The sequence below is a fragment of the Panthera uncia genome, assembly GCF_023721935.1.
Source record: "Panthera uncia isolate 11264 chromosome B2 unlocalized genomic scaffold, Puncia_PCG_1.0 HiC_scaffold_24, whole genome shotgun sequence".
Classification (NCBI taxonomy): domain Eukaryota; kingdom Metazoa; phylum Chordata; class Mammalia; order Carnivora; family Felidae; genus Panthera; species Panthera uncia.
Window position 1 is genome coordinate 6795198 of NW_026057580.1, and position 27351 is coordinate 6822548.

Genomic DNA, 27351 nt, shown 5'->3' on the forward strand with positions numbered 1-27351 from the left:
ATAAACTTAAAAAAAAAAAAAAACAACTTTGTCATTTTTAAGCCACTAAAATTTGGAGGCTGTTTGTTACTGTGGCACAGCCTGGCCCGTGCTGAGTAAGCCCATGCAATACTGTCTCCTGCTGATTATCTTTGGCCTCTGTCTCCGAGACGTGCCTTCTCCCTAAAACTCCCTTAAAGCACTGGCTCCACATTCAAATTTTAAAAGCAGCAGGGGCAGAAGGGAATCTGTCCCCTAAGCAGAGAAGTGGGGACGTGTTCTGGGAGATGCACCCATGCTTTGCCATGCTCCATGTAGCAATCAGGCCGGCTGAAATCCCCACCCAGCCCCTGGAAGGCCCTAAACAGAAACTGCTCCTCACGCTTTTCTCCCATAGTCATTTATTGGCTCTCCTTAATTTTATTCCCCGCTATTAAAGTAGGAACGGCTGGGCTGGCAGACGGAGGGCCGGACTCCCACATCCTGGGAGCACTGCAGGCTGACTATGACCTTGCAGGCCTGGATCTGAACCTCCTCCTCAGGGTGGATGACCAGAGCGAGCAGCCGGTCTGCCAGTCGTGACTCATCCCCAAAAAGGGCTTCGTGCAGCGACTGTTCGTTGTAATGCCACTTCACGGCACGGTAGTGGGGTGAATTCCGGCCCTCACTTAGCCGCTCGGCAAACACCAGGACCTCAAACAGCAGACTCCCTGGCTGTGTGGACTGAAACAGGTTCAGGAAGTTGGCATGCACCTGTGACGGGAGTGGAGCGACAATGGCAAAGAAATCCAAGACAAGTTCTAAAGTTCTTCCATCTTCCGATTGCCTCAGCTCCCCAGTACCTAAGCTTCAGATTCAACTGAATAGGATTTTTGTAGTTTTCCTTTCGTTATCATTCTCTAACACAATGGCAATGTGGTCATGAAACATGAGAGATATGATCATAACATTGATGCTGGGAAATCTGTTGAGTCAAATATTAAAGCTTATCATGTGGTTAATTTTTATAAATATTTTTATTTTGGGGTGCCTGGGTGGCTCAGTTGGTTGAGCATCTGACTTCGGCTCAGGTCTTGATCTCGTGGTTGGTGAGTTCGAGCCCCGCATCAGGCTTGCTGCTGTCAGCTCAAAGCCCACTTTGGATTCTCTGTCCTCCCCTCTCTCTCCCTGACCATCCCCTGCTCATGTTCTTTCTGTCTCACATTTTTAAAAAATATTTTTGTTTTGAGAGAGACAGAGGCAGAGGGGTAGAGGGAGAGAGAGAGACAGAGAAAATCTTTTTTTTTTAATTTTTTTAACGTTTATTTATTTTTGAGACAGAGCATGAGCAGGGGAGGGGCAGAGACAGAGGAAGACACAGAGTCAGAAGCAGGCTCCAGGCTCTGAGCCATCAGCACAGAGCCCCACACGGGGCTCAAACTCACAAACTGTGAGATCACGCCCTGAGTGGAAGTCAGACGCTCAACCGACTGAGCCACCCAGGGCGCCCCAGAGAGAGAGAAAATCTTAAGCAGGCTCATGCCCACCGCTAAGCCCAATATGGGGCTCGATCCCATGACCCTGGGATCATGACCTGAGCCAAAATCAAGAGTTGGACGCCTAACCAACTGAGCCACCCAGGTGCCCCAATTTTTTAAAATATGTTGTGTGTTTGACATGAATGTGCATTTACTAACTGTGAAGTGTTCTTTACAATTGTAGGTGTGTCTAGTGGCTCAAGCTTATTTAAGTTATTCACAGCAAATATACCATTACTAGTTTTCGGTTTTTATCTATTAATTGCTGAAAAAATAATTAAAATCTCCCAAATCTTCCATTGTGGTAGTAGATGTGTCAGTTTTTTCCTTAGAATGATTCAGCCGTGAAAGGAAGAAAATCCTACCATTTGTGACAACATGGATGAACTTTGAGGACATTATGCTAAGTAAGATAAGCCAGACAGAGAAAAACAGATACTGCATGGTATCACTTATTGGTGGAAACTTAAAAAAAAAAAAAAAAAAAGTCACACTCAGAAACAGAGAATAGAAAAATGGTTGCCAGGGGCTGGCAGTGTAGAAGAAATAGGGAGACATTGGTACAAGGATATAAACTTTCGGCTATACGATAAATAAGGTCTGAGGATCTGATGTAAAACATGGTGATTAGAGTTAATAACACTGTATTATATAATCAAAATTTGCTGAGAGTAGAACTTAAATGTTCTCACGCACACAAAAGGTAAATATGTGAAGTGATAGATATGTTTGCTAATCAACTAGATAATGAGAATCCTTTCACAATGTATTATCTATATTATATCAAATCACCACTATGTACACTTTAAATATCTTACAACTTTATCTGTCCATTATACCTCACTAAAACTGAAGAAAGAGAAAAAAATGTTTTCCTTGTAATTTTATCAAGTTTTTGCCATATAATTTTTTTTAAATTTTCTTTAATGTTTATTATTTTGAGAGAGAGAGAGACACACACACAATGCAAGTGGGGGAGGGGAAGACAGAGAGGGAGACACAGAACCCAAAGCAGGCTCCGGGCTCTGAGCTGTCAGCACAGAGCTGGACGCGGGGCTGGAACTCACAAACAATGAGATCATGACCTAAGCTGAAGTAGCACGCTTAACCGACCGAGCCACCCAGGCGCACCTTGCCATATAAATTTTGAGGTTATGTTATTAGGTTCATATAAGTTAAGAGTTACTTTATCCTTCTGACCTAATTATTACGTAGTGACCTTGTCTATTCCTAATAATGGTTTTTGTTATAAGCAACTCTTCTCTAATATGAAAATACCTACATTGTCTTTTGTTTTGTCGCCTGGATTCCTGGCTCTCAGAGTTCAGAAGGCCCTTCAAAGGAGAATCGTCCTCCTAACAAAATGAATTCTATTCTATTGGGAGAATGGAAGAGGGGATGTTTTTCAATATATCTAGTGCAAGGGCGTGAAGAGAAACAAGACGATCTTGTTAGGGCTAAGTCTGCCTGGGGAATCCGTGATTCTTCCTTCCCCAATATCTGAGTTGGTATCCATCAACCCTTCTTCAGTTCCTATCTCACCTGGCAGTTGAGAATATCATAGAGAAGATCATACTTCTGTGCCAGGTAGCTCAGCAATCGAATGGCTTGCACCTGAATAAAAGAAAGAGCAAGACATGAGAAGGCAGATTGCTCTGGGCCCGAGCAGGGAACGCACAAATCTCTGTTCCTCCCTCTAGGTGCTGGTGCAGGGCTGGTCAGGAGTGGCAGGGCCTGGGCCACGGTCCTCAGGCACCTGTGCCAGGATATAGTCCGACTGCAGGATCTCCATCAAGGCAGGCATCACCCGTCTCAGCTGTGGATGCACATAGTCAGGCAGTGGGAGGTTGTTGAGGAGTCTGAGGCCTGCAATGTGCAGCTCCGAATCCCAGATGCTGGAGATCAGTTCCAGGACCTTGATGGAGTGTTCCTGGAGGGTGGGGGTGGGGGGAGAAGGATCTGCTTTTATGTGGTGATCCCCAACACTGTCCCAGACTCTGCCTTCACTCTTCCCTGCCCCACCCATGATGCCTGACCCAAACCCAGTAGACAATTCTCTCCCTCTAACTTACACTCTTGTTATTTGACCTCTTAGGTCACTCCTACCTCCTTTCTCCCCTTGGCTTCTCCTCCACAGAAGTCTTTCCTGGTTCTTAGGCCTAACCTTTTCTTCTCTATCTTCATCTCTCCCTTAGTGATATCATCCAGACTCACAGTGTTAAATACAATTGATGCTGATGCCTTTCAGCTTTCTGTCTCCAACCCAGACCTCTCCCTGAACTCCAGATTCATATATTCAGGTGCCAATTCTACCTCAACCCAGAATGCTTTTTAGAGTATTTTATTATTTTTGAGAGAGAGAGCAGGAGCAGGAGAGAAGGGTGGGGGGCGGGGCTGATATCATGAGCCAAAATCAAGAGTTAGACACTTAACCGGCTGGGGGATCGGGGGATAGGGTGGGGGGGAGAGAGAGAGAGAGAGAGAGAGAGAGAGAATATCTTGACCCTGGGCTCATGACCTGAGCCAAAATCAAGAGTTAGACATTTAACCAGCTGAGCCACCCAGGCATACCACAACCACCCCCTTTTATTTATATATACATATATATACATACATATATATGTATATATATATACATATATATATACATATAATTTATTGTCAAATTGGTTTCCATACAACACCCAGTGCTCATCCCAACAAGTGCCCTCCTCAATGCCCATCACCCACTTTCCTCTCTCCCCCACCCCCATCAACCCTCAGTTTGTTCTCAGTAGTCTCTTATGGTTTGCCTCCTTCCCTCTCTGTAACTTTTCCCCCCTTCCCCTCCCCCACGGTCTTCTGTTAAGTTTTTCAGGATCCACATGTGAGTGAAAACATATGGTATCTGTCTTTCTCTGTCTGATTTATTTCACTTAGCATAATACCCTCCAGTTCCATCCACGTTGCTACAAAAGGCCAGATTTCATTCTTTCTCATTGCCAAGTAGTATTCCATTGTATATATAAACCACATCTTCTTTATCCATTCGTCAGTTGGTGGACATTTAGGCTCTTTCCATAATTTGGCTATTGTTGAAAGTGCTGCTATAAACATTAGGGTACAAGTGCCCCTATGCATCAGCACTCCTGTATCCCTTGGGTAAATTTGTAGCAGTGCTATTGCTGGGTCATAGGGTAGATCTATTTTTAATTTTTTGAGGAACTTCCACACTGTTTTCCAGAGCGGCTGCACCAGTCTGCATTCCCACCAACAGTGCAAGAGGGTTTCCATTTCCCCACATCCTCTCCAGCATCTAGTCTCCTGATTTGTTCATTTTAGCCACTCTGACCGGCATGAACCACCCCCATTTTTAAAGATTTTATTTTTTAAGTGATCTCTATACCCAACGTGAGGCACGAACTCACAATGCCGAGATCAAGAGTCACATGCTCTGCCAACCTAGCCAGCCAGGCGTCCCTTGCCAGAATGCTTAATAGACCTTTCAAAGTTAACATGTATGCAGTCCCCAAACCTGTTTCTTCCACCATCTTCCCTGTCTCTGCTGTTGGTTACATCCCCCTTCCAATTACTCGGGTCAAAAATCTTTAAAGTGGTCCTCTTTAACTACTGTGCTTTGTTTTTCTTCACACCACTTTTTCCAATCCTTCAGAAAAATCCTGTTGGCTCTACCTTCTAAAATCTATCAACAGTTAAGCTGCTTCTCACTGTCTCCTCTCTACCACCCTGTTCCAAGCCACCATGATTTCTCACTTGGATTTCTGCAAGAGCCTCCTGTCTCCCTGCTTCCATCCTCGCCCCCTGCCTCTATTTTCAGAATAGCAGACGCGTTAGACACGTCACTCTTCGGCTCAAGTCCCTAGTTTGTTCAGGGTAAGAGCTGAAGTCCTTATAGTGGCTTGCAAGGTCCCATATGCTCTGCCCCTCTCCCCCCCCCCCCCCCCCACACCGCTATTTCTTTGACCTCATCACCTATTCTCCTTGGCTCCCGTGGTTGCCATCACAATGGTCTCTTAGCCATTCCTTGAGCATGCCAGATACACACTTAACTTGTTTTTGTGCAGGCTGTTTCCTCTACTTAGAATGCTCTCCCTCCAGGTAGTCATAGCTCCCTCTCTTACCTCCTTGAAGACTTTACGCTAATGCCGCCTTCTCCGTGAGGTCTTCCCTGACCACCCCCTTCTTTAAGACTGCAACCACTCCCGTCCCAGCCCTGCTTATCCCCCATCTTTATTCCATTCCCCACAGCACTGCACGTGCAACATACATATTTTTAAACTTTTAATTTCCAAATAACTATACATTCTCAGCAAGTTGCAAAAAGAGCCCAGAGAGGTCCTGTGTGCTTGTCACCCCGTTTCCCTCAATGGTCACACCTTACATAACTATACACGATACCAAAACGAGGAAATCGGTGTTGGCACAAAGTGTGAGTCTGGCGCTGTGTCATTTTATCACGTGTGTAGATTCACGTAACCACCACTGCTCTCAAGGGATTATGCCATCAGCGGTGTCCCATCACCACAAAGATCTTCCTCCTGGGACTCCATTACGGTCACATTTGCCCCTTCCCACCCAAAACGGCCCAACTACTAATCTGTTTTCCATCTCTACAATTTTTTCACTTTGAGAATGTTACATACATTGAATCACACTTTGGGGCCTTCTGAGATTGGTTTCTCACCCAGTGTGATGCCCTTGAGATCCAAGTTGTGGTGTGTGTCAAGACTTCACTCCCTTGTGTTCCCGATTAGCGTTCCATGGCGTGGATTACCAGTTTGTCTAACCATCTATCCACTGAGAGACATTTTGCTTGTTTCTAGCTTTTGACTATTACAGGAAAAGTGGCAACAAATAAGATCGTGTACAGGTTTTTGTGCAGACAGAAGTTTTCATTTCTCTAGGATAAATGCCTAAGAGTGCAATTGCTGGGTTGTGTGGTAAACATATAATTCGTTTTTAAAAGAAAAACAAAAACAAAAAAACCTGCCAAACTATTTTCCAGAATGGCTGCTGTACCATTTCACATTGCCACCAGCAACGCACAAGAGATCCAGTCTCTCTCCGCCTTCGCCAGCTTCTGGTACTGTCACAAATTTTGAGTTTAGAATACTTAATAGGTGTGTCGTGATAGGTTGCCGCAGCGTTAAGTACGTTTCCCTCAGGTCTACTGATTTTAAGCATCTTTTCATGTGCTTCTTTGCAATTCATAGATCTTCTTCAGTGCAATATCGCCACGTCTTTTGCCCATTTTCTACTTAGATTTTTTTTAAATAGTGAGCTTTGAGAGCTCTTTATATGATCTAGATAGGAGTCCTTTGCCAGCTATGTGCTTTGCAAATGTTTCCTCCCTGCCTGCAGCTTGTCTTTTCAGCCTCTTAACAGGGTTCTTCACAAAGCAAATGCTTTTAGTTTTGATGAAGTCCAATGTATCGATTTTTTCTCTTATAGATCATGCTTTTGGTGTTATTTCTAGTTCTATGAACCCTTCATCAAGCTCTATGTCCCAAAGATTTTCTCCTTTGAAACTGTATAGGAAGCTCCCATACCAGCTTCCTTACCACCCTTCTTTATTTTTCTCCGTAGCACTTGTTACGTGAAATATACCATAGATTTCACTAATTTGTGTATTGCCTGCCTTGCCCTGCTAGAATATAAGCTTCCACTGGGACCGAGATCTTTCCTGTTCTGCTCACTGTTGTGCCTCCAGTGCTTAAACACAAAGTACTTCATATACATTTGTTGAATGAATAAAGGGATCTTGACTTCCAAGACGTAAGATGCTTGGACTGAGAGATACTACCAAGGACTGAGAATCCCACAAGCTGTACTTTTGTGAGCCATGTAAGAGGGAGGCAAGAATCCTGGAGTGAGGGTCACAGCATTCCCACTGTTACCTGCCTCTCCCTGCCCCAACCCCTTGTTGTCCACTAAGAGCTGAAGGACAGATAAGAGCACATCTGGTGTGGTGTTTCAGGCAGAGGGAACAGCCGGTGCAAGGGCCAGGGAGCAGAAGAGCATGAAACATACAATGTGAATGGCTGGGGCTGGGGCAAGGAAGTGAAGGACTGTGATCTTTATGCTAAGAGCTTTAAGGAAGACCAAGCAGAGGGTTGATGGGACCAGATCCCTCTGGAAAGGGTGGTCTAACTTAGGGAACAGGGGCAAGCTCCATTTTGGACATGCTGAGTTAGAGGGCCACTAGGATGTCTCAGTGGAGCAGCTGGCCATGGGTCCGGAGGTCAAGGGAGTCCCCAGGCTACGGACGGAGATGCAGGAAAGTGCATCCAGATGAAAACTGATTGGCTGCTTTTACTCAGAGAATAGGGATCAGGTCCTCAGGATACGATGGGGAAAGTGTTGCCCAGACCAGCTGCATCAGAATCTTCTGGGGGGGCTTGTGAAAAACATAGCTCCCCGGCTCAGCTAGAATCTCTAGGTGTGGGGTCCTGAAATCTTCAATGTTAAACAGCTCTGCAGGCAATTGATATGTTTGAGAATTACAGACTTAGGGAAACTGAGAGAGTTGAGGGATAAAGCAGAGGCAGCCAGCAAGTGGAGACCTAGAGACCTTCCCCCCAACCCCCCCAATTTTTTCTTCCTTCCTTTCTTTTTAAGTAGGCTCCATGCTCAATATGGGGCTTGAACTCATGACCTCAAGATCAAGCATGGTCTACTGACTGAGCCAGCCAAGTGCCCCTCCTCAAAAAAGTTTGATGCAAAAAATTTAAAGTGTGAAAATACCAAGTTTTGGCGGGGAGAATATAATGCAACTGGAATATTCATGCAGAGCCAGTACAGGCTGTAAATTAATACAACCCTTTTTGAAAAGTTGGGCATACCCTTTCATCCAGCCATCCCACGCCTGCATACATACATATCCTAGAGAAAGTCTCCTATATCCTCAAGGGAGATGTATACAAGAATGCTCATGGCACAATGTAGAAACAATTTAAGTGCCTACCCATGGGCAAATGGATAAATACAATCGCAGGATGTTCGTGAACTAGAGCACTATACAGCAGTAGAAAACAAGGAAACAGAGCTACCCACACCAATAAAGATGAATCTTCCAGTGCTGGGGGGAAGGCAAACCACAGGATACAAACTGCACACTTCCGGATATGTTGAAGCTTAAAAACATCCCAAACTACATTTTGCCTATTATTAACTACCTCGCGTTGCCAGAATGATACCTGAATATATGGTAAAACTATAAAGAAATCAAGGAACAGATGCACAAAATGGAGGAAATAATTGCCTCCGGTTGGGATTGTGGGGGAGGGGAGCAACTGGAGCATCTAAGCTGTTGGTCATGTTAGATTTCTTAGCCTGGGTTTTGGTTATGTGTGTTTTGTTCATAGTTCTTTCTACCGTACACATATAAAATATTTGTAAGTTTTCTATATTTATTTTTAATTAGGAGAGATCACTTGCTAGAGAGAAATTTGGAGGTCAAGGAAGAAAGGTTCTTTTTTATGGGACGGTGTTTTTTTAGGATTGGAAGGATTAGAGCATGTTGAATTAATGGGAAGGAGTTGGGGGGGGCATATCAGACAAAGAGTCTAATTAAGGAAAGAAGTCCTCAAAGAAGGGGATGGGATCCAGTACTGAGACTAACATTGACCACAGACAGGAAGAAAGCCATTTTCCCATGGCATCAGCAGGAAAGCAGGAAAGGATGGGTGTGAAAACAGGTAAGCCTGGGGACATGTGGTAGCTTGTATTTTCTCTATATGGTAGTAGTGAAGGCATCAGTGGCCCAGCCACCAGCATCAGACCAACACAGCAGAGGGTGGGCGATATGATAGATCTGGTCTTTGTCCCTGGTTCTAGGCACAGAGCTCCTAAAATCCTTGCATTTGACTGATAGAATGGTGTTTTGCTTTTCATAGTAAGTTCTTCTGCATTACCCCGGAGTTTATGTCAAGCAGGTGACTCTTGTGGATGGTAGATAGCTTCCAGATGGGGATGCTGGTGCCCAGAAAGGCCAAGCCATGATTAAGGGGGTTGAAGAAGGGAGGGGTTAGTGATTGAGTTCAATCACAAATGGCCAATGATTAATCAATCACACCTACATATTGAAACCTCCACACATACCCCTAAACAGGGCTCGGAGAACTTCCAGGTTGGTGGACACATCAAGGTGCCAGGAGGGTGGCTCACCTAGAGAAGGCATGGAAACACTGCACCCTTCCCCCCGCCATACTTTGCTCTATGCGTCTCCTCCATCTGGCTCCTCCTCAGTTTATAATTAACTGGTAAATGTAAGTACAGTGTTTTCCTGAGTTCTGTGAGTCTTCCTAGTGAATTCTCAAGCCAGAGGAGGAAGTCCAAATTTATAGCTAAGTGTACTGGCACTTGTGACTGGCATGTGACATGGGAGGCAGTCTCGTGGGACTGAATCCTTTATCTGTGGGGTCTGCACTAACTCCAGGTAGACGGTGTCAGAATGCAGTTACATCATAGGACACCCCATTGGTGTTGTAGGATGGGATGGTATCAGAAAGAACCTTGGGGCTTTCTGCTAGTTGGGGCTCAGAGATACTCCTAGCAGCCTAGTTCAGTTTCAGCCTGATATTCAAAGGCTTTTATGATCCTGCCGGGAATCTGACCACCATTTTCTCACTTGATTACAAGGAAAATCAGACCCCAAAACTTCCGGAGCATGACCATTTATTTACCCCATGCCTATTAAAGAACCCACGGTCTGTGGACAGCCTGTGTGGTCCACCCCACCGCTTGCTTTTGCTCACCTGGACTTTAAGCCTGAATTTTCTGATGCCAGAGAAAGCTTTAAGTGTGTTCAGAGCTTGGATTTTGACACTGTTGTCCTTGTCATCCAGCATGGAGCCCACCAATGCGATGTCATCAGTAGTACAAGCAGAGGCCTAGGGTGTGCCAAGAGAGACAGAAGAGGCAGGAGAAGCGGGTGTCCCGGGCCCACAGCCCCCCATGTTACCAAGGCCCCTCAGCACGACCCCTCCCGCCATCAGCCAGAGAGACAGGTCTCAGGACACAGTCTGTCCAGCCAAGGGGGCAGGGATCGGCCGTAGTCCCCAGGGGCCGGGCTGGTTGGGAGGGACTTCCTGCTTCCTTTCCCTCACCTCGGCCTCCAGCAAGTACACACAGCGCGTGATACTGTGCAGGATCATGCTCTTGGCGTACTCATCCTGTTTGCACTCCAGAGAGTTGAGGAGCCTCCGGAGTTCACCTGAGTCCCGCCCGTGCCGCTCTCGCTCGATTGCCAGGCCTAGACAGCCACCCCAGCCAGGTTGAGGCTGGGGACTCGGGAGTGGTCAGAGAATGGGGTTGGGAAGGGGGGAGGGGAGAGGGAGCTGGGGACAAGAACTGTCTTGCTTTTTCTGAAGCGAGGCCTTCTTGCTACATGCAGGACCGCCACAGACAGCTGAGCTGTGCCCCAGGGCACTTCGTCTAATGATGTATCGTTTGTATCCTAAATGTCATAGTTTTGTGTTTACTATAACAATTTCCTGGCATATGGCAGTCATATGTGGTATTTCGTTATAATCAGTATATGGCAACGATATTCCAACAGATGGCAATCAAAAAGTCTGGCAGAAGGGTGCCTTTTTCTACTCGGCACAAAGTTGTCCTATGGACCGGTGGAGGTTCTGGGCATGTAGGTGCCCCAACCGTTCCCTTAGGAAGAACTGCTGATGCCAAGTTTCCGAGCAGTGGCATCCTGGGGGCTAGAGTGAGTGTCAAATTCGGAGACCTGCCAGAGGAGTCCTGGAGAGCCATCTACTTCCTGGGGACTCTGAGCTAGCATCTCTAGGGCGGGTTTGAGGAAGGTGGAGGAGAGAAAGAGGGAGGAGAGAGGAGCTTGGAGGAGTCACCTTTGGGCCCTCCCACACTGGAGGCCTCGGGAGCAGGTGCCTCCTGGGGCAGAGCCCTCTCCCCAGGGCCCGTACACTCACGGGCGATGCAGATTGGTGAGGTGGTGCAGAGGGGTGGTTGGCATTTTATGCCAGCCTTGATGGCCTTGTAGAGCAAGTAGATGAACCCAGCACCTGTGGCCAAGCCCACTACACCCTTGCGGATGTGCAGTTGCCCCAGGCACTGGGGGACACTCATGCCCATGTCTTCAGCGCTGCCTTGCTCCCAGGTGGGAGCTAGGCCCAAGGCACCTGGCAAGAGCCTTCTGGAACCAGAACTCTGGCAGGGCCGGGAACCAGGGTACCAGAATCAGAACCTGGGCAACAAAGGAAACTGGGGAAACAGGATGGAGGGTGGTGATCGGGAAACAAGATGGCCAGGGGCGCTTGGAAGGAGAGAAGTTTCAGCTTCTGAGGCTGTAGGAAATGAAGCTCGAGACTCTAGGGGAATAAAAATTCTGGGGGCAGGAAGGTCCTTCATGTCCCCTTTTCTTTAGGAGAGCCAGGATGGCTGGGCCCCGGTAGGCAGCTCTAGAGGCTTGCTTTCCTCCATTAGAGGGCAGCAGAGGCCCAATTTCTGGGCTTGTTCCTTGGGAAGTTTCTGGGAGGGGTGTCGGGTGTGCCCAACTGGCAACCCTGTTCCCTCACTCCCTGGCCTCTCATCTTTGATTTCTTCACCATGGATTGACTGCTGGGCATCTGGGTGTTTCTGTAGGCAGGGCCCCCTTCCATCAAGGGGAGCACTTTGTAAAGTTTTGCAGCCTTGAGGCAAACTCACCTTCCAGCAACTGTAGTTCCCCCTGTAGTGGGTAGTAATTACCTGTCTGGCCAAAAGTTCTTGAGGGCAGCTCTCTCGGCATCTGCAACATCTGGTAGAGTCCTGTACTTAGTAGGGGCTCCAATCATGACTTCTGTCAAACAGTGTCAAAATCATGACTTTTGTCAACAGTGTCAAAATCCAACCCGGAGTGAGCAAGAATCTGGTTATATAGGCACTCCAGGCCCAACCGGTGTGACCCTGGAGGAGGAAGAGATTGCCCATGTCTGGGTCTCAGTTTGTGCATTTGCAACCTGAGAGGATCCAGATTTAGCATCCTATAACTCCAGGATTAAAACTTGGGTAGGTGTGTGCCTTTAAATGATGGGGGTCTAAGGGGTGGCTGGGTGGCTCAGTCGGTTGAACATCCGACTCTTGATTTCAGCTCAGGCCATGATCTTGCAGTCTGTGGGTTTGAGCCCTGCATCGGGCTCTGGGCTGACAGTGTGGAGCCTGCTTGGGATTCTCTCTCTCACTGCCCCTCCCCTGCTCATGTGCACATACTCTCTCAAAGAAACTTAAAAATAATAAACGATGGGGGCCTAAATCTGGGAGAACCACAACCCAGTGCCCTGCCCCACCCCTACACAGTGAGATGAGGCTTGAGGCCTCCTGTGGAGAAAATGCCACCATCCCAGAAAATGAGAGTTCGACTTTGGAGGACTTGGTCTCCACCAATAGGATAGGGCAGGTGAGACTAGACCCTTCCCTCTTTCTCCCCTTTCCCTGCTTGTCCCCTCTGGCCTTGCCTCCTAGTACAAAACAGGGAAGTGAAAACCCCCAAGCCAGGCTCAGGCCCAGAGCCAGCACTGAGCACCATTGTACCAGAATAGGGCTTCACCTGCCTGGGTTTAAGCTCCTGTTAGAAGGGTCTAGGTCCTGGGCTACACCTGGACTTGAAGGATGTGAGGAAATAGGAAAGTAGCATCCCCAAGGAGGCTGCAGCCAGCCGGGCCCGTCCTCTCAGAGCCTTCACATCGCACACCCTGGGCTACAGGCAACACTCCTAGGTGGTCATTCTCTTCCTTTCCTCTCTTCTGTCCTCGGCCCTCCTCAAGGGTCATTCCTACCCAAGCACTCTACCCAAGTCACCCAAGGTGGGTGACTACATGGACTCTGTGATGAGGGGTGATAGAGGCCCCTGGAGGCCTCCCTGCTGCCATGGAACCACCTGTCATGCCCCATGGACTCCAGGCAGGAAATGGCTGCCTAATGGGGCTGCTTTATGTTCTAAGGCTACCTTGGTGGATTTGAGGGTAGATCCTTCAGAACAAGGTTGCTGCCCTTCTCTGGGGTAGAAACCAGGGCTACTGGCCTCTCTAGTCCGTGGGCTTCACTCTGCAACCCTCACTTCCTATGTAAATGCAGCGCTCACCTGTTCTTTAAAGAAAAAAAAAAAAAAAAGCATCCTCTTTTGGCTTTAACCCAACTCCTTCCTGCTACACCTAAAGCACACTTCTCTTGGTTCTGCTCTCAAATGATACAGAGGGACCAAGAGGCAGAGGCCATGCCCAGAGTGACATTCTCACTAGTCCACAGCACCGTGAAAAAAAAATTACAGAGGAACGTCCATTTGTTGGTGTAAAGTCAATGACCGTCCTTTCTTGGGAATGACTGCTTTTGATTCAGAGGAGGTCTTTCTTATTTTGAGAATTAAAATGCGCTTGCTTTTACGAAATGATAGTGATAATAGATGGTAGTTGTGTTTTGAGTGTTCTCAGGGTGCATAAGTTCAAGATGCAACTTTGTAGGAACTTGGCTTTTGTTTTCTTATTTTGCTTTCTGTCAAATCCAGACAGAGAAGTCTGAGATTCCATATACGCACAACCAGCCCCAAGTTTCTTTCCTATCCTGACCAAGGCAAAACACGAGGGCTGACCTAGCACACACCTCTCTGCCATCTGCACTGGCTTTCTACTCTCAAAGCTGATGTTCCCATCATGGTAGGTGCAACTTAGTTTAGTGAAGGAGAGTGTGGGCTCGAGCCAGACCACCAGGGTTCAAAACCAGGTTGGCCACTGACTTAGCTTTGCGCTCTCTTTGTCCCCCACTTTCCCCACCTAGAAAATGGTAATAATAATGTCTGCCTCTTGGGATGGTTTGTGAGGATTAAATCCTTGAAACAGTGCCCAGGGCCCATCAAATGTCAACTACAATTACTGTTATAAGCAGGTTTCACCTGGACAAAAACGTTGGGTGTGGGAAGGCAGTGAGCACACAGATGATGGGTCTCAGTGATACCTAAAAGACATTCACCTCTACCCGCCCCACCCCTCTTCTCCAGGCTAATCAATCTCAACTCCCCTGACCCATTTAATTGCCTTGAACACCTCTGGAGCCTCTCTGAAGCCCCCCAAAATACTTAAACCAGGAGGACTCTTTCCCCCAGCCCATTCCCCACCTACGAAACCCCAACTACCAAGCTCTGGTAATGAGTGTTTCAACCTAGTTAATTTAAAAAGCCCATTACGCTATTGGCGGCCTACTGTGCAAGACACAGTGCTAGGTCTTTATGGCGGGGGACACTGGAGGGGACCAGCGCTTGCACGCACAGGAGAAACTAAGGGGAAATTAGCCTACTGCATATTGGAACGTTCTCTGGAGTCCGATGGGCTTGGATTTGGGCAAATCCCATAATCTGAGCCTGTGTTTCCTCCTCCGGAATATGGGTTTACTGACACCTACCAACTACCAGGAAGTGCTGCTGTCAGAACTGAATGACAGAATTTATGTCGCGACCCTTGGTGAGCAGGGGGCAATCCATACGTGCGAGCTCCTCCAGGCAGAAAGCCAGAAAGTAGAGAGACGAAAGGCAGGGGGTGCGGCCCGTGCCCTGCCGTGGACCCCACGCTTTCCGAGACCGTCCCCTCCCCAGCTGGCTCTTACCCAGGCCCAGGAACCAGATTCGGGGGCCTCTCTGTAGCTCGTTACTCCAGCGGAAGCCGGGGGACAAGGAGAAACGCGGCGAAAGCACTGAGATTGGCGCCCCCAGAGGAGGAGGGCCGGGTGGGGGGCGGAGGCCGAGCCTTTCCCCGCCCCGGGCCTCCTCGCTTAGCTCCCCCCCCCCCCCCGGCCCCCCCCCCCCCCCGCGCGCCCCCCGCGGCGGGCGCCGGGTGTTTTTTTTCCCCCCCCCCCCCCCCCCCCCCGCCGCCCCCGCTCTCACTTTCCCTTCGCTCCCTTCCCCCACTCCCGCCGCGCCCGGCGCCGGCACCTTGTTTAACCCCTGCTCTCCCGCGCTCCGCGGCGCTCGGGCGCCCCGGGGGCTCCCACCCTTCCCGCCTACCCCCCAGGACGCGGAGCGCGCTCCAGGGCTGCCCGGGAAGGGGCGGGCCGGCCCGCGTTCCCGGGATCCATTGGCCCGCCAGGGGTGAAGGAGTGGGAAGGGATCCCAGAGGCCGAAGCCGGCATTCTCCAGACCCCCGCCAGTTCACCGGCGCCGGGCGGGCTGGGGTGGGGCGCCCGCACTGGAGCGAGCTACGCGCCCGCGGGGGGCGGCCCTGTGGGCGTGGCTAGCTCCGGGACGGGAGGCGGGCGGTAGGGTCGAGGACCCCCAATCTCATCCTCCGCCGGGGTCTGAGTAGGCAGGGGCCAGGGGTTCCAGGAGAGGATGGAGACGGCTCACGCCCCGCATGCACACGTCACTGTTTCCAAGGCAACCGGGGTGGGGGAAGCGGGCTGGAGAAGGAGAGACCTTAGAGAAAGGAGGCTACTGGAGGCTTTGGGACCCAGGTGGGGGTGGGGAGTCTGCGGGGGCGGGCTTTTCAATCTGCTTCCTCACTCGCTGATGCTGCAAGAAACCGAAGGGAGGACCGGTTCTGTTCATTCAACAAACGTTCATTGAGCTTGCGCTCTGCTGGGCGCCATGCTTAGGCGCTGGGCTATGGTGGCTCAGGGTCTGAACCCTGCCCTCACCCGTTATTGTTAGTTAGGGTAGGATGGCCTTGCGCCCCGGGTCACGTCTGTGGAACCAGTGTAATGATTAAAAAGTGTTCCAGTATGGGGGGGAAGGCTAGTTAAGGAACTTTGTCCCCCAATTCAGGGAAGGCTCCCAGCGTGCAGGGAATGAAGACCAACTATTGTCTGATCTCTATGCAACAGGCACTTTTTTGGGCCCTTTGTATTCTCTGTAATCTTTGCCCCTCATTTTGCAAGGTAACTATCACTAGTGACTTTTACAGATGAAGACACTGGTTCAGAGGTTGAGAGAGTTGTCCAAGGCCAAACAGCTAAGTGTTGGAATCCAGATCCAGGCTTATGTGGCCTCCAAAGTCAAAGTGTCCTATCTCATGCTCCCTTCTCTAAACAAATAGATTATATTAAATAAATAAATGAAAGATACTATCCCTGCCATGAAAGAGATTATAACCAATGGGGTTGAAAATATTACGGGACATAAGTAAGCGATAAAATAGAGAAGAGATTGAAGGCAGCTCACAGGGCTCAGAGGGAAGTTGACAAAATGATCGAAATGGCTTGTAGAGTATCAGAGCCTTCCTGCAGGAGGTAGATGTTGAAATGTTGGGGGTCAGGATCACCAGGAGGGAGAGAGAAAGTGTGTGCGTGCGTGTATGTGTGCGCGTGTGTGTGTGATCTGCTGCCAAGAAAGAGAACAATCCACGGGCATCAGACCAGGGACCCAGAGTTAGGCAGGCTGCAATCTCCAATGGTGAAAAGATCGGTCTGTAAACCCAAAGTCACTGGTTGCGCCCACTCACCTTTCTGCCTTCCACCCTCCTCAGTGATTTTCTGTGTCTTACCAAAGCAGAGGATCCCAGCAGGCAGCTGCACTCATTCATTTCACTGTGCACTCAAGGTCTTTGCAGTTGGCACCTCGCACAAACTCCCTGATGCTAACTTGGATGTCAGCTTCTCCCTTCCCCACCCCTCTCTGAAGATTTGGTAAATAAAAAATAGGGACTTTTCAAAACAAAAGGGCCTGAGCGAGCATGAGGAACCAACAGACTCCAGGGTAATGGGGTCACCAAGTCAGCACAACCAAGTGGATAGGTCATTTGCTGCCCTTCTGCTATGTAACAGGCCCAGGGCTGGACTCTGTGGTCTGGGCGCACCATGAATTAATCTGGGCCCCTTCTTATGGAGCACACAGGCTAACAGCTGGTATGCCCAGCGTTTGAGGAATCTGAAGCTGAAAACATACACACTAAACAGCGTTTTAGAAAGATTATTCCAGTAGGAGAAAGGAAAATCCTAGGTCAGAAAGGACAGTGTGACAGAGGCTGTGGGAATTTGGGCCAAAGGGGGAATCCATGGGGATAGAGAGGAAGCGGTGAATGTGAAAAATAAGGAACGATACATCTTGTAATAAAAGCAACAAAGGGAAGAATTTGGTAGTGGATCAGATACAGGATGGGGAAGGAGAGAAAATAGTTAAAAATTAACCCACCTTGGTGGTGAGTCCGGGGGATGGGAGAGCCCACAGTGGGTAACGGGGAAGAGCTGGTGTGAGGGATAGGAGGATGAGTTCAGTCACTTCCAGGCCATGTGAGGGCAAGTGTCCTGTAGGTGACTGGACTTGGAGAAGGGCAGTGGGCTGTCTTTTGAGAGTGTCCCTGTCACTACAGGTGTGCAAACAGCTCCAGAACCATCACTGGCCTGGGATATCCTGGACTGATTTCATATACCAGGGAGAAGATTGGAGTTGACAACATTGAGGTACCTCCTGGCTGGGAGATTCTGTGAGCTTTGGCTGGGCGAGCACACATGTGGGAAATATGACTCTATGTGTGGGAAGGGGGTCCGTGGCCCAGGCCTGCATTGGCATCCATTTCCTCAGAGGATGCCAGAGATGCCATCAGATGGCCCAGGGGCATGAGGCCCAGGTGAGGCACTTCAGCTGCCTGGGGTCCCTCCCCCAGCCCCACCCTCAAAGGCCCTGGAGCCCAGGCCTGTGCTGACTGCCAGGGCCTTTCCTGGAACTCAGCAGAGGACGGAGCCCCTCCCTGCCAGCCCTGGCACACGCCAGGCACAGCGTGTCCCCTGGGGCACCTTGCAGACACCCCAGGAGGCTGGGGCGTGGGACAGGTCTCCACCTCCAGGAAGAGTCCTGCCCTGGGCTGTCATCCTCACCAAGGCCCTACCAGACCACAGGGGACAGCAGGCACAGCAGAGGAAGGAGAAGCTTTGTGGCTGGGTGGCAGGATTCATGGGTCTTTGTTGTGGCTTTGGGTGGGAGGGTGGGGAAGGCAGAAAAGCAGGGTCTCAGGCTTCAAAGCACCTCCCCACCTGCTTCTCCCTCCCTCTGAGGAAATCTTCAGGGGCCTCGTGGTTTTGAGGGGAGGGGACAGGAAGAGACTCTAAACTCTGGGTCAGCCAAGGACAGAGGTGGAGGAGATCTTCTTGCCCTATATCCCATTTTCTCTCAGCATCCTCTTCCTGTGCTCCCCGCCACCCTAGAACAAATTTCTACCTCCATCTGCCGCTATGAGTTACATCCCCCACACCAAGACCTCCAGGGGCCTCCCAGAGTGGTGGGCTTTGGGGAAAACGGGCCTTGTACACAGAAGCTGCAGGCCGGGCCACACCTGCCCAGGGGGGCAGGAGGACAGCTCCCCTCCCAGATGGGCCGAGGCTGCTCAGCTCGGGCTGGGGGGCCGATCGACGCTGGAACGCAGGGGCGAGAAGGCAGAGGGATGCTCACAGGGGCCACGTAGAGGTCCCGCGCGGCAGGCAGGGGCAGGCAGGGGCGGGAGCCGGGGAGCCGGCGGTACGCCCGCACCCCCCCCCCCTCCTCCTCCCCCGGGCTCGAGGGAGCCTCCGAGAGTCGGGTCGTCGCTGACCGCAGGCTGCAAGAGCGGTTGATCTGGTGAGCGAGCACACCCACTTACCCAGCTGCTGAGTCAGGCTGTTCTCGCTCCCCGCTCGCCCGCCCGCTCGGGACATTGTGTTCCAGCCCCGGCGCGCTGGCACCGGGCCCAGGCGCTCACACCAGCCTCCTCGCCCTGTTTGTGCTCGCGGCTTGCGCTCGGCGCGCAGCCTCCCCGCCGCCGCAGCCCTGCGAGTGCGCGCTGGGGCCCGGCCAGGGGCGGCCGGGGGGCTGGTGCGGAGCCCTGGCGACGCGCACCCGGCCCGCGGGGCCCCGCAGCCCAGCCCGGGCGCCAACCTTACGTACAGCACCCAGACCTCTCCAGCCCCCACCTGAGCCCTGCTGTGGAAGCCCGGGCGCGCGTGGGGCCCGAGCGGCACACTTGGGGGGGGGGGGAGGGCAGGTGTCGATAGCTCCTCGAGGGAGAAGGAGCCGCCCAGGCTGCCGCCCAAGCCCCGCTAGCGCTCGGTCCCGTCTGGAGGAGGATAGCTTGGGAGCGCGCCAGCCCCACACTTGGAAGACCTGGGATGCAGTCACGTGACAACGGAAGCCCGCTGGAGGGGGGCCGATTCAAGCGATCCCCCCCACCCCCGCCACGAGGAGCCTCCTCCTCCTCGTGTCTCGGACCCTCTTCCCCGTCCGCTCTTCGCACCAGCCTGGAGACTCCAGGGATTCCCAAGGGCTGGCAAACCAAGCCCAGCCCTTTGGGAGAGCTTGGGAAACCCCTGGCAGGACGCCGGCAGTACGAAGAGCCCGGGAGCAGACGGCAGGGTGGAGAAGACGACCCCGAACTGGAACGTGACCCCTCCCTTTGTTCCAGCCCCAAACCCGGATTTATTCAGAGCCACGTTTTCTCTTTACCCATCCATCTACAGAAAGACGTCATTGAGTGCAGTTCCTGAAGGTTCCACCGTCTCCAAACCAAGGAGGGGACAAAGGGCTGACATACTGAGCATACCATATGGAAGGCTCTGTTGGGTCGTGCTAACGATGTCAGTAGAAAGTTGAAGACACAATTCCTAAAGTCCTTTTCGTCTCCCACCTTCCAACCTCCGCAGTGTGCTGTGCCATTTCTGCTGCCAGCGGTGCCCATGCTCCGAGGCTACCCATCTCTTCAGCTCCAGCTCAGAAAGCCCGCTTGAAACAGCGCCAGCCAAATCTGATTCCTCTCCCCTCCCAATGCCCGGCACATTCAGTCTGTACCTTTCTCACGGCACAGCGTGTGGCCTGTCTCGTATTCTAGTGATCTGTTTACTAATCCTGTTCTTCTAACCAGATTAAAAAGTCCTTGAGGCGGAAACAAAGTCTGCCTCTTTGAGCCCCCTCCCCCCCCCCATCACTTGAGCTCATCCCCCACAGGCCAAGTTTGGCACTGGAGTTGATGTTCAGTAAACGTTGGGTGTATTGAAATGATTTCCTGCCCTTGGGCAGTTTGCAGACCAGTTGAAGAGACAAACACACAGCTCGTGAGGTTAAATAATAACCCAAGCCAGCAGGTGGTGAGTACCAAATGTTAAGAGCTATAGGGACTCAGGAAGGAGGTGGTGATATGGGAGAAAGATCCCAGGAGGTTCTAGGCCTTGGGCTGTGTGTGTGGAGGAGGAGAGAGGAGGCGTGGAGGTGACTCATTCTGGTTGACATCACCACAAACCAGCCTTCATGCTAGCCACTTTACATGCATTATCTCTAATATTTAGGTGGAGGGAGGGGGGTAGGTTTGGAAGGAGTGGAGGGAATGGTGCCCAAGCCAGACCTGCCCAGAGCTTAACCAGAGCATAGAGGCAGCCTTGGATCTGGGCTCCCCACCCTCAGTTCACGGGCACTGCCTGTTCCCTGGCCTGCCACGCCTGCACGCTACACCCAAGAGAGCTGCCCAGCTCTGGATGCACTCTGGTCCCACCCTGGTGAACAACTGGCTGTGTGATCTTGGGCAAGGCACTTCCTTCCCTACACCTCACCGCCATTTGTACCTCTGTTGCAGCGCTTATGAGCCGAGGAGTCTGTGAGTTAGCGTCCTGGCGGCCACGCGACGCTTACCACCTCCCCTCATGTTATCTGGGCTGCTGTGGCTGCCTAAACCCCCAGCCCTCTCTCCCTCCCCCACTCGCTGCTCCCTCCCCATCTGGAGCTGCTGAGAGGAACACTGGGTACAGAGTGTGAGCAGGGATAGTAGGTTTCCTGTGGTTGCAAAAGGAACATCGGGACTTTCCCTGCGGTGCCCAAACTGTGGGAGAAGTGGGGGAGGAGGAGGCAGGGCCAACCTCGAAGGAACCTCTGCTCCCTTCCCTCCCCTCCACGCTGCTCCCAGCTCTCCAAAAGGCTGGTACAGTTTGTTACGCTGGGGCCGGAATGTACCGTGTGTTTCATATGGCCTCTGTCCAGTCCTACACTGGCCGCTTTATATTTATACTTTCTTCTTCAGCTGTGGCATCCTGCTGTCAGTCAGTCACCCCTGCTCTCATCTGCCCACCTCCCACGTGGGGTCTGGACCCCACCAAGAATCAGTCCTTGGGTTCCAAACTCTTGTGGTGGGGGCGGGGGTGCAGAGAGGACCCTGGAGGAGAAAAGCTGGACTCCAAAAGGGTAAAACCCCCAGTCCTCTTTCTCTCTCCCATCACCCAGCCCTGCAACTGCCTCCAAGGTCATGGACTCCGATTTAGGTCTGAAGGTTCTCTGGGCCTTTGAGGTCCATCCTCTGTTCCTTGCCACTCTTGTTTTCCCGAGCACTTCAGCAATATTCTTAAACCCAGCTGGACAAGTGAGCTGAAGGCTCTATTTAAGTTGCCTCCCCCAAAGCTTGGCAGACCTGTTAATCTGTGATCCTCCCCCATCAGTAGCAGAGAACACGGCAGAGGTGGGCCTGGGGTGGGGGTGGGGGGTGGAAAAGGACCCTCCCCACCCTCCAGGAATCACACATTCCTAATAGAAGCTGTGAAATGGAATTTGACACTTGGTGACTTAGTGATTTTCTGAGTCATGACCAGTTTAACCTCCTCAAAGTGGCTTCAACATTCAGAGACTGACCTGGCCTTCTTCCCCTAGGAATTTGTGATATTATTATTCACAATAATAGGAAACTGAGGTTCAGAGAAGTGACAGAGCTGGGATTCATATTTGTCTGACATCAATGCCAGCATTTCGTCTCCTTCTCCTCCTCCTCCTCCTCCCCCTCCTCCTTCTTTTTCTTTGCCTCCTACTCCTCCCCCCTCCTCCTTTTTCTTTCTTCTTCCCTTTCCTCTTCCTCTTCCTCTCCTTCTCCTCCTCTTCCTCCTGCTCCTCCTCCTAGAGAGAGAGCGCACACAAGTGAACGGGGGAGAGGGGCAGAAGGAGAGAGAATCTCAAGCAGGCTCCACACTCAGTGCAGAGCCCAGCAGAGAGCTCCATCCCACGCCCCCAGGACCATGACCTGAGCAGAAATCAAAAGTCAGACGCTCAACCGACTGAGCCAGCCAGGTGCCGCCAATGCCAGCATTTCTAAATGGTCTGCTAGGCTGCTTAGACCATGCACCTAAATTGTAAGTCCTCCATTGCTCAAGCCTCAGTTTCAGTCCCTTCTTTCTCAAGTGATTCCAAAGACTCTGCCTCCTGGGAGTCCGTGCGTGCCTTGAGGTATAACTGTTTTCGGCCCATTTGACAGGCTGGAAGTGTAGGGGCCCTGGAGGAGGCTGAATGGCAGAGTTGGATGGTCAGGCTTGCTGGCTGAGGGCATCCTCCGTTGTCCCTCTGCCAACTGGCACGCCTGCTGCCACTTACCACCCCCTCACCTGGGAATAAACTTTGCCTTGTTGTATTGATCTGGCATGGGATCCAAAAACCAGAGCCTGAGTCTCTGAACTCAGGTCTGTCTGTGGCACCCAGCGACATGGCGGCATGGTCTCTGTTAGGACCCATTTATGGCAGCACTTTGGGAGAAATCACCACCGTCATGTCAATCCCTGGGGTTTGTGTCAGGCCACGTACGTTTCACCTACATGTCCCAACTCGGCGTGATCTTAACGTTCCTCTACCGTGAAGAGAAGAGCAGTCACTTTCCTGATGGGAAACGTGAGGCAAGAGCAGCTGGGTTGTTCACCCAGAGGCAAGAAACTTGGTTTGTGACGGTGCGATCTCGGGTGCTTCGTTTCATAACACGGGGCCTCTTCCGAGCTAAGAGAGGAAGAGTTTCCCAAGACGTCCCGAAATCTCGTGACATGTGGCCTTTCACCCAGCTCTACCACCGTAGGAAGGGACCACATTGTCCACGCCACCCTTATCTACCCCCAGAGGCTGAAGCAAGGGCACCAGACATCCTGTAGTGAGTCGGCCTGTCCCGGTCTCTGGCTTCCTGTCTTCTGCGGCTCTCATGGGCACATTTTGTCCCCTCTGAGCCCAGTTCTTCCTCTTTCATCCTTCTCTCTGTCTTTGCTCACTGAGAGCCCTGTTTATAAGCCTCCATCCATCTGTGTTTGCTTTTCTTTTTGCTGTTTATGTGTTCATTCTCCTGGGAAGTTTCCTAGGGTCCCAACTGACATCGACTTGTTTCCAAGGAAGCATCTTCCATTCCTACCCCCACTTGAGCTCTTCCCCTTGCCTCCAGCTCTGCCAGTGTCAGGTTGCTGAGGTTCACGTGTTCAGTGGGTACTTAATGAACACCTACTGTGTGCTCCAGGAATTGTGTTAATTCCTGGGGGCCCAAAGTCTAAAAACTGTGCTGGAGCATCTGTTAATCTCTTACTGTTTGCACCAGGCACTGTGGTTTATCCTGGTGGCACAAAAGCTGGTCATTGCCCTTGAGGGATCTCTGGCCTACTCGGGAAGGTGCACAAAAATAGATCATTATAGTGCCCTGGGAAGTTGGGGACTGGAGGTGGCCAGAGGGGTCAGGGAGGGCCCCTCTGGGGAAGCCAGTCTGCGAGTCTGAAAGGAGCTAGCCAGGCAAAGTAAGGGTACAGGGCATTCCAGGTGGAAGGAATAATGTCTATAAAGGCACACTGGCATGAAGCAGCCTGTGTTCTCCGGTGGGCACTTTGAGTTGTTTGGTCTGGCCTGGACATGGAGTACAGGTTAGGGAACCCAGGGAGATGAGGCCAGAGACAGGCAGGCCCAGATGGTGCAGAACCTCATGTTCCAGCAAGAGGGTTGACCTTTATCCTGGAGCAGCCGGAAGCCCAAGCAGCCTCATGGCTCCCCGCAGCCTGGGAGCTTTGGGGCTGGGCCTGGGCCAGGCCCAAAGCCCTCTCTTGAGCCCTCATTAACCCACATTTACTGCCCTTTGGCTTAGTGAGGCCTGTGGGAGAGTCAGACACTGGAAAATAATGCTGTTTTTAAAGCACGATCATTATTCATTCATAAATGTTTAGCAAGCTCTGATGTTTGCCAGGTGCTGCTTTGAACGTTGGGAATGGGTCCTTGAACCCTACAGGGATCCTCGCTCTCAGGAAACTTACCTCCTTGGCAGTTGGAGAGGTAGGATAGGCCATAAACAAATAAACACATAAAACAAATAAATGAGAAGGATAATTTCAGATCCCCAAAACAGAGCGATGCAATTGAGGGGAATGGGGTAGTCTGGGTAGTCAGGCAAGGCTGCTCTAAGGAAAGTTAAGTTTGAGCTGAGATTAAGATGATGAGAACAAATCAGTGTGTGTGAACATCTACGGGCTGAGGGTTCAGGTATAGGAAACAGCACTTGTGGGGTGCTTGTGTGGCTCTGGCAGTTAAGCGTCCAATTCTTGATTTTGGCTCAGGTCATGGTCTTGTGGTTTGCGGGATCAAGCCCTGTGTGGGGCTCCAGGCTGACAGCACGGAGCCTGCTTGGGATTCTCTCTCTCTGCCCTTCTGTGTCTTTCTCTTTCTCTCAAAAATAAATAAACTTAAAAAAAAAAAATGGAAACAGCACAGGCAAAGGCCCTGAGGCAGTAAGGAGCATGGTGTTTTCCAGGTTTAGAAAAAAACGTTGGGTTCAAATTCATTACTCTGTAGCAATTCTATGCAAGGATTATTGTACCCATTTGGTCGAGATGGAAACTGAGGCTCAGAATGGTTACATTTCTTGGCCCAAATCATAACTGGTGGTACAAATTTTGGTTCTAAAGCCACTGTTTTGTTTTGTTTTGTTTTGTTTTGTTTTGTTTAAACCAAAGTATCAAGTACAGCAACCGTGTGTCCTAAATCATTTGGGAAGATCCAATTTCCAAAATTTTGTCTCGTTGTTCTCTAGATATCCATCATGGACATTCTCCGTCCCAAATCGTGACTTTGAGCCCCGTCTCTGCCACGTACTACCGGTGGGATCCTAGGACAAGCACTTCATCACCATAAGCCTCAGTTTCATCATCTGTAAACAGGCAGAGTAATAATTCTGATAATTGAGGCTTGCTGAGAGGATTAAGTGAGATAATCCATGTCAGAGTCAGTATAGTGCCTGGAACATGGCACACGTCCAATTCATTCAATTCGTGATAGTTTTGTACTGTTACCTTGGGAAACTGAGGTCACCTACAGAATGGTCCTGCTGCCATGCAAGAGGCCTCTGAAGCATGAGCCAGGCAGGGGAGCAGTGGGAGGAGAGAGAGCAGGAGAGGGCGGCCAGGGGGGCCTCTTCCCTGTACTCAGCCGCTTACTCCTTGAGCTGGGATCCCACACTGACACATCTTGTACTTCCCGTTTCCAGGGAAATTCCTCGCCACTGGACCGCACCCGCCCTTGAGGACCTCCCCATCTCTTTGGGCAGAGCAGAAGCCAGACAGAGCAGGGGACTGTGAAGTGACAATCCTCAGCCCTGTGTGTGCCAGGAGCCTCCGAGGGGCAGGCACCACACTGCAGGCGGGCAGGGGCCGCAGAGGAGCGTGGTGTGGGCTGCTGGGACAGAGCTCCTCTCAGAGGAGGTGGGGACCCCGTGGAGTACGTGACTCGTGCCCTTCCAGGCTGCACGCTCCAGTTAGCAGGACAGAGACCCCTCCCCACCCATCTCCAACCTTCCCAGGCTTCCTGCTCTGCTGGGAGGCCCTGTCACCACACACACACATACTCTCTCTCTCTCTCTCTCTCTCTCTCTTGCACTCACACCCCCCTCCCAGGCACCCCTGAGAGGACCAGCTGCAGCTGGGAGGTGGGGGTGGGGAGAGTACTGCCAGGGTTCTCAGATCCCTAGCCTCCCTCTCCCACCCCTCCCTCGCCCCCAACTGCTGAGCTGCTTCTAGGTTTAAAGCAAAACATGAATCTGTCCTTCCTGCTGTTCAGTGGCAGCAGCCCTGCCTGGAATTATTTTTAGCATGGATGCAGGGAAGGCACAGTTCTCCTTGACTTTCACTGGGGACATCCCCCACCCCCCAGCCAAGACTTGGCGGGGGGGGGGGAGGTCAGTACGGAAACCCCCTCCCAGAAAGGGGAAATGGGTGTGTTTTCTGTTCCTTCAGCTCACCAGAACAGGAGTTGTAGTCAAGCTTGGGGTTGTGCTGATGGGAAATTCTAGGTTCCAAAGCCCATGGGTTCCACCCCACCTTTGTCTGTGTCCCCCTAAGTCTGAGAAGCAGGAAGTGCATGATGTCTGCAGCCGAGATGCCCAATCTGTGGGTGTTGGGGTCCAAGGGGAGCCACTTGGTTACACCCAACACTGTGGACTAACGACATAGGGACACCTATGGGTGCAGGGTGTGGTGTTTACACGGGTGCTTGCTTTATAATCGATTAAACTGAGCGTGTCTGTTCTATATATTTCTCTGCGTGTGTCTTTTAATTTTTTTTTATGTAGGCTCCATGCCCAGCCTGGGGCTCGAACTCACAACCCCAAGATCAAGAATCACATGCCCTACTGACTGAGCCAGCTAGGTACCCCAAGTATGTGTGTCTTTTAGATACTAGCATTACTTCATTGAGGTATAATCTACATATAGTAATAGCACAAATCTTAAGTTTAGAGCTTAATGACTTTTGATAAGTGTATATACCTGTGCAACCATCACCCAGATCAAGATCTGGACCATTTTCAGTACCCCTAAATTCCCGTGTGCCCCCTCCTAGTCAATCTCTGCCCCCCGGGGGGGGGCAACCTCGATCTGATTTGTACACCATAGATTAGTTTTGTGCGTGTGTGCACGCATACGCGTTTTACGAGGTTCAAAGAAATACAGCTGCTATCATAGGAGAGGGAAGTGGGCAATAAAATCTTTAATGTGAAAAGGGGGCCTCAAAAAAGGAGGTTAATCCTGAATTAACTAAGGAATCACTGGCATGGGAAACAGGAGGTTCCAGAACCAGCCCAACCTCTCAGGATTGGAACAAGAGGTCTGGGGACACTTCTTGGAGCAGAGAGGCGGTGAGTGGGGAGAGCAGGAG

General features: G+C 51.0%; 1 protein-coding gene and 1 long non-coding RNA gene across 4 annotated transcripts; one reads left to right on the forward strand and one right to left on the reverse strand.

Annotated features, from left to right (window-relative positions):
* Positions 1–362: 362 nt before the first annotated feature.
* Positions 363–13024, reverse strand: ARMC12 (armadillo repeat containing 12). 3 transcript variants are annotated; one of them, XM_049652760.1, is made up of 6 exons: positions 11357–13009; positions 10604–10749; positions 10253–10387; positions 3253–3426; positions 3039–3110; positions 363–732 (listed from the first exon to the last, which is right to left on the reverse strand). In XM_049652760.1, exons 1-6 carry the CDS (start codon positions 11598–11600, stop codon positions 400–402), a joined length of 1104 nt encoding a protein of 367 aa, XP_049508717.1. In that variant the 5' UTR covers positions 11601–13009; the 3' UTR covers positions 363–399. The 3 variants fall into 3 exon arrangements, with proteins under 3 accessions (XP_049508717.1, XP_049508718.1, XP_049508719.1); XM_049652761.1 differs by having other exon boundaries at positions 11438–12718; XM_049652762.1 differs by lacking the exon at positions 3253–3426 and having other exon boundaries at positions 11357–13024.
* Positions 13025–19620: 6596 nt separating this feature from the next.
* On the forward strand, positions 19621–26730 carry LOC125937874 (uncharacterized). The gene is made up of 3 exons (XR_007462535.1): positions 19621–20534; positions 25235–25301; positions 25688–26730. It is a non-coding gene; the product is annotated as an uncharacterized LOC125937874 (long non-coding RNA).
* The last annotated feature ends 621 nt before the right edge of the window (positions 26731–27351 follow it).